Source organism: Borostomias antarcticus (genome assembly GCF_949987555.1).
Source record: "Borostomias antarcticus genome assembly, chromosome: 35".
NCBI lineage: Eukaryota > Metazoa > Chordata > Actinopteri > Stomiiformes > Stomiidae > Borostomias > Borostomias antarcticus.
Window position 1 is genome coordinate 706,116 of NC_140268.1, and position 4,905 is coordinate 711,020.

Consider the following 4,905-nt stretch of genomic DNA (forward strand, 5'->3'; position numbering starts at 1 on the left):
GAGGAAGATCCGGACTGCCCGGTAGACATGGAGAACCTGAGAAACGGAGGTGATGATGATGATGATGATGAAGAGGTTAGCGTCACCATGAAACCCTCGGCCAATGGAGGAAGGGCAGCCAACGGAAGGAACCGAAATGCGAACGGCAGTGAGGCGAGCTCGGGGGAGGAGGAGGAGGAGGAGGAAGAGGAGAGAGACCAGGGAGAACAAACGGCAGCTAAACTAGCCAAGCGTCAGACCACCTCCGACTCAGCCGGATCCCCTCCACCCCTCCTGACCCCCAGCAGCTGACGAGGAGCAGCGCGCCCACAAGAGAGAGCCCCATCTGGGGGTGTGAACATTGGGGGGTCCCCTAGTCACAGAGTACCGCTGAAAGAGCAATGCTCTGATGGTATGGCTGGATGGAGAGAGAGAGAGAGAGAGAGACAGACAGGCAGACAGACAGACAGGCAGGCAGGCAGGCAGACAGACAGACAGACAGGCAGACAGACAGGCAGACAGGCAGACAGGCAGACAGACAGACAGGCAGGCAGACAGACAGACAGACAGACAGACAGGCAGGCAGGCAGACAGACAGACAGACAGACAGACAGGTTCTGACTGATCTCCCAATGATCTGCTGTTGAAAGTTAAGATCCACTCAGCTATTTGTGCCGAGTCACCAAATTAACACGTAAACAAGGGAGCAAAACGCATTCCATGACTTTTCCCTCATGCAACTCCAGCTACCGCTGTGGCCCAATGTCACAAAATTTGTAATTTTCTTTTTTCTCGAAGCTGGATATCACACGCTTGTATCCGTGACAACAAACATGACAGAATAGCCCCCCTATGCTTGATGTAAACGTCTTTATAGCTGAAACCACAGTCGGTCACTTCTGATGTGTTTTACGAATGGAATAAAATGTGTCGTTTGGTAAAGATGTCTTTGTGTTTCTGTTGAGCGAAACCATCAATATAATTCATGATTTTAATGTGTTAATGAAAATGATCATGAAACATTGTTTGAAGAAATGTCTAGAAAGTTATATTGAGTAGATAGTAAATGTTCTACATTATATTAAGTAGATACACGTTCTACAGCTAAACCCAACGCCCCAACTCTGGACCGCTTCAAGAAACGTCTTAAAACTCACCTCTTTAACATGGCCTTTGACCTCTAGCTTCCGTTTCTTAATGTTGTGCGTCTCTGTCTACCATGTTTGTCTCTTGTCTGTTCTGCCCCTATGTAAAGCGACCTTGGGTTTTATGAAAGGCGCTATATAAATGAAAGTTATTATTATTATTATTAACCAGGGGAAATGGGAGTGTAGAACCAGATATTGTGTAGATTTGTGTGTAGAACTTACAGTACAGTCTTTGTTATCATACAGTCATCAGTATACAGTCGGAGTTGACAATCCCGAATAATAACGGTGGAGATACCAGCAGTGTCACTCATCCCTCACCTGTCATCCATCCATCTAAGAGGGGATTTGAAGGGATTACAAACTCCCGGTCTAAGTCATAGTTTTGGCGTGTTCTCGTTCTCAGAGAGCGAGGGAGCTTAGTGATGAACATACTAATGGGCGCCACGGGTGCTTTTTTTACTAGCGTTAAGTGGCAACTTAACGCTAGTATCAGCTCTGTGTTGACTTAACGCTGCGCTTTCTCACAGGAACTACATCGAACGCCTCGTTATCTGAAAGTGACGGACCGTCAGGCGCGCGTTTCAGCACCTCGAGCGTGGACAGCTCCTCCATGCGACGCAACACGCGGTAGCAGGATGAGGGCGAAGGAGAAATTCACTCCACAAATGCATGTCTTCATTCTAGGGCTGGGTTTAAAAAATCGATTCAGAATCGATTCATGAATCCCAAAATTGATCTTTTATTTAATGAATGAATGAATAAATGAAGGAATGAATAGTTCATTCATTCATTCAATGATTCATTCATTCATTCATTTTTGGAAATCAGTATCGATACCCAGCCCTAGTATTGATGTGTTGCATAACTTGGCAGTCATGTAATTAAGGTTACAGCAACAACAAAAAAAACAGGTTTTAGTAACACTAACCGAATTGAATCGTGATAATCGATTCTGAACCTTGTGAATCGGAATAGAATCGATTCTTGAAATTCGAGTCGATACCCAGCCCTACTTCATTCTACTCGCTTCTTGAGAGAAAAGACAAAATGGATGACATTTACATCTGGTAGTGGCAACAGATAAAAGTAGCTATCACACGCAGCTTCACACTCATCCAGTTGTATCAGACATGCACGCCATGATGACGCCGAGCTACTGTAAGTATTGACGATTGAGCAGAACGGGTGCCAGAATATTTCCTCCTCATCATATGTCAATCATAACATCATAAAGCTGGGTGTGTCTAGCAGGACATGCTGTACCATGTCATAATTGCACACACAGAACAAAAAATAAATCTTCTTTAATCTACAACTCAGCCCCTGAGCGGGCTAGAGACACACGGTATTTCAGTGGTATCACTAGTTTCCGTCCTACCAGTCCTGAACCGAAACAAGCCAGCCAACGCACATAAGCCAGGCTGGACCTGACCTGGTTTCAAGAGTCTTTATAGCCTTCATCTGTATGTGTGTGTGTGTGTGTGTGTGTGTGTGTGTGTGTGCGCGCGTGTGTGTGCTGTTTTTATCCTCCTGTTCTGTCACGCTGCAGAAGTGGGTAACACTTTAGAACAACTCCCTCTTAAATAGTTAATAGATCATCCACAAACTCTTAATGAATTATTAATGGTGTGTTTAATGTTTGTTAATAATTGGTGAATGATTTAAAACTACAACTTATAAATAGTTAATAGATGATGAGCAAGAGATTAGTAAATGAGTTACTAATGACTTCTAAACATGTATTGATTAGTGTTTAGATGGGTCCCCTGACGGAGCTGTAGGTGGATCAATTATTGACAAATACTTAAGTCATTAGTAAGTAGTTTACTAATTGTTTGTTCATGAACTATTAACTATGTATAAGTCGTACTTTTAAATCATTAACCAATTATTAAAGAACATTTAATAAGTCATTAATAACTCATTAACAGTTTGTGGATGAACTATTAAGTATTTGTAAGGGGGAGGTATTGTAAAGGGTTACCCAGAGGGGCATGTTGACACAACTGTCTTTCTGCCACCAAAAAAGAGAGAGAGAGCTGGTTTAGATTCCCTTTGCTCACCACACCAGTATAACCTGTTCATTGTGTGTGTGTGTGTGTGTGGAGGGGGGTGAACCTGTTCATTGTGTGTGTGTGTGTGTGTGTGGGGGGGGGGGGGGGTGTGCGCGGGGGAGGGGGGATGTCCTGTCCTCTTCTGTTCTGAAAGATTGTGACTCACATTTGGGCTGATTGTGGTCTTGGGTATTGAGGATGGAGGGTCATGTGACCACTCCTGAGGGAAAACTGTGAGAATGAGGTTCCTTGAGACAGAGGTGAATTACTGTGCTATTTCTCTATAGGGAAAAACTGCTTTTAGATACGGTAGTGTGTTCCCCGAACATTTATTGAGCTGCAAGATACTGTTAAACTTGATACCTTAATCGACCTTAGGGGGATTTTAAACAAGTGATAAATTAACTTGGGTCAGATGCTTGTTTATTTTTGCTAAATTATGTTTCATCTCTGCATTGTTGTATTGTTTTTTTTGTGTTTTTTTACAAATGTGCTTGCTTTTTATGATTGTATTGCTTGTTTGCTGTAAAGGTTGTTGTAACCAGGGCACCATTTTGAATGAGATCCTGGTCTCAGTGGGTTTGCCCTGGCTAAATAAAGATTTGAGTTGAATTAAATGTGTTGCTTAAGAAATTAGTATGATGTAATGAATCGAGAGATGAATCCTTGAACTGCTAGTGTGATGTGAGGTTATCTATACACACAAGCCATGTTTCCATCCACTTGTCTATTGAATTGTGCAAGGATCGCTCAAAATATGAATGTGAATAAAGCCGGTGAACGTGCGTTTCCATCTAGAGCTTTAAATCGGATAAAGCATTTATCACAAAAGACTTTTATCGAACAAGAGAAAATCCGATGAGATCGACAGTACAAACTTTTGTCGATTTTCATGACTTTTAATCGAATTTTACTGTTTCCATAAGGCATTTTTAATTCGATATAACTTAATTTGCATAAAACGTGTGTATGGAAACATGGCTACACACTCTTTCTCTCTCTCTCAGAAGACAAACTCGTAGTAGTGTAAGAACAGGCAAGACACATTTCTTCAGTAGACGATTTTTATTGCAGTTTCTAGAACATTCTGAGGACACGGTGACTAGAAATCACCCCCCAACAGTGTGTCTAACATGCATAAGGCATACAAAGGTTTTTCCAATGTGGAAAATAGAGCTCATTATTACAGTGACAAACACAGAACAAATAAAAGTAAAAAGTCTGACAGGAGTTAAAAAAATACATTTACATTGATTCAATTTGACAGAACTTAAATTCATTTCAGGAGTATCATAGGCAATGATTGTCCTTATCAAATTAATAACATCTTAGAGATTTACCTTTGCTTTGCACAACATTTAGGTTGAGATCAGAAGAATAAAATCAGGAAAACAATCAGCTTAAGCTTCGCAATTCCATTTCACAATCCTGAATCTCCAACGAGTTCAGTGAGGCTGTTCAGAAACCTTGTGAGTATCCAGTGTCGGACTAACAAAGTAGCTAAATCATCATCAAGAGTCACTTTCGTGACCAAGACTTCACAGTACATTAAGTTGATGGTAACGTGTCTATATGGCACAGAAAATACCACGGCTCAGGCCCGTAGCCAGGGGGGGATCGAACCCCCCTCACGACCAAAGAACCAGAATTCAGGACCAAACGTCCAGGAAAGAATTAAAATCTGTCCAATATCTGTCTAACTATTTTGATGATAGCGCTCT

The 4,905-nt window shown here is 41.9% G+C and overlaps 1 protein-coding gene across 1 annotated transcript in view; it reads left to right on the forward strand.

The window, feature by feature from the left end:
* Positions 1–862, forward strand: part of tbl3 (transducin beta like 3) — a 17,789-nt gene extending 16,927 nt beyond the window's left edge. Inside the window, exon 20 of the mRNA XM_084460987.1 lies at positions 1–862. This exon is cut by the window's left edge and continues 145 nt beyond it. Within this exon, the coding sequence (XP_084317113.1) occupies positions 1–291 (291 nt within the window). The 3' untranslated portion in view covers positions 292–862.
* The last annotated feature ends 4,043 nt before the right edge of the window (positions 863–4,905 follow it).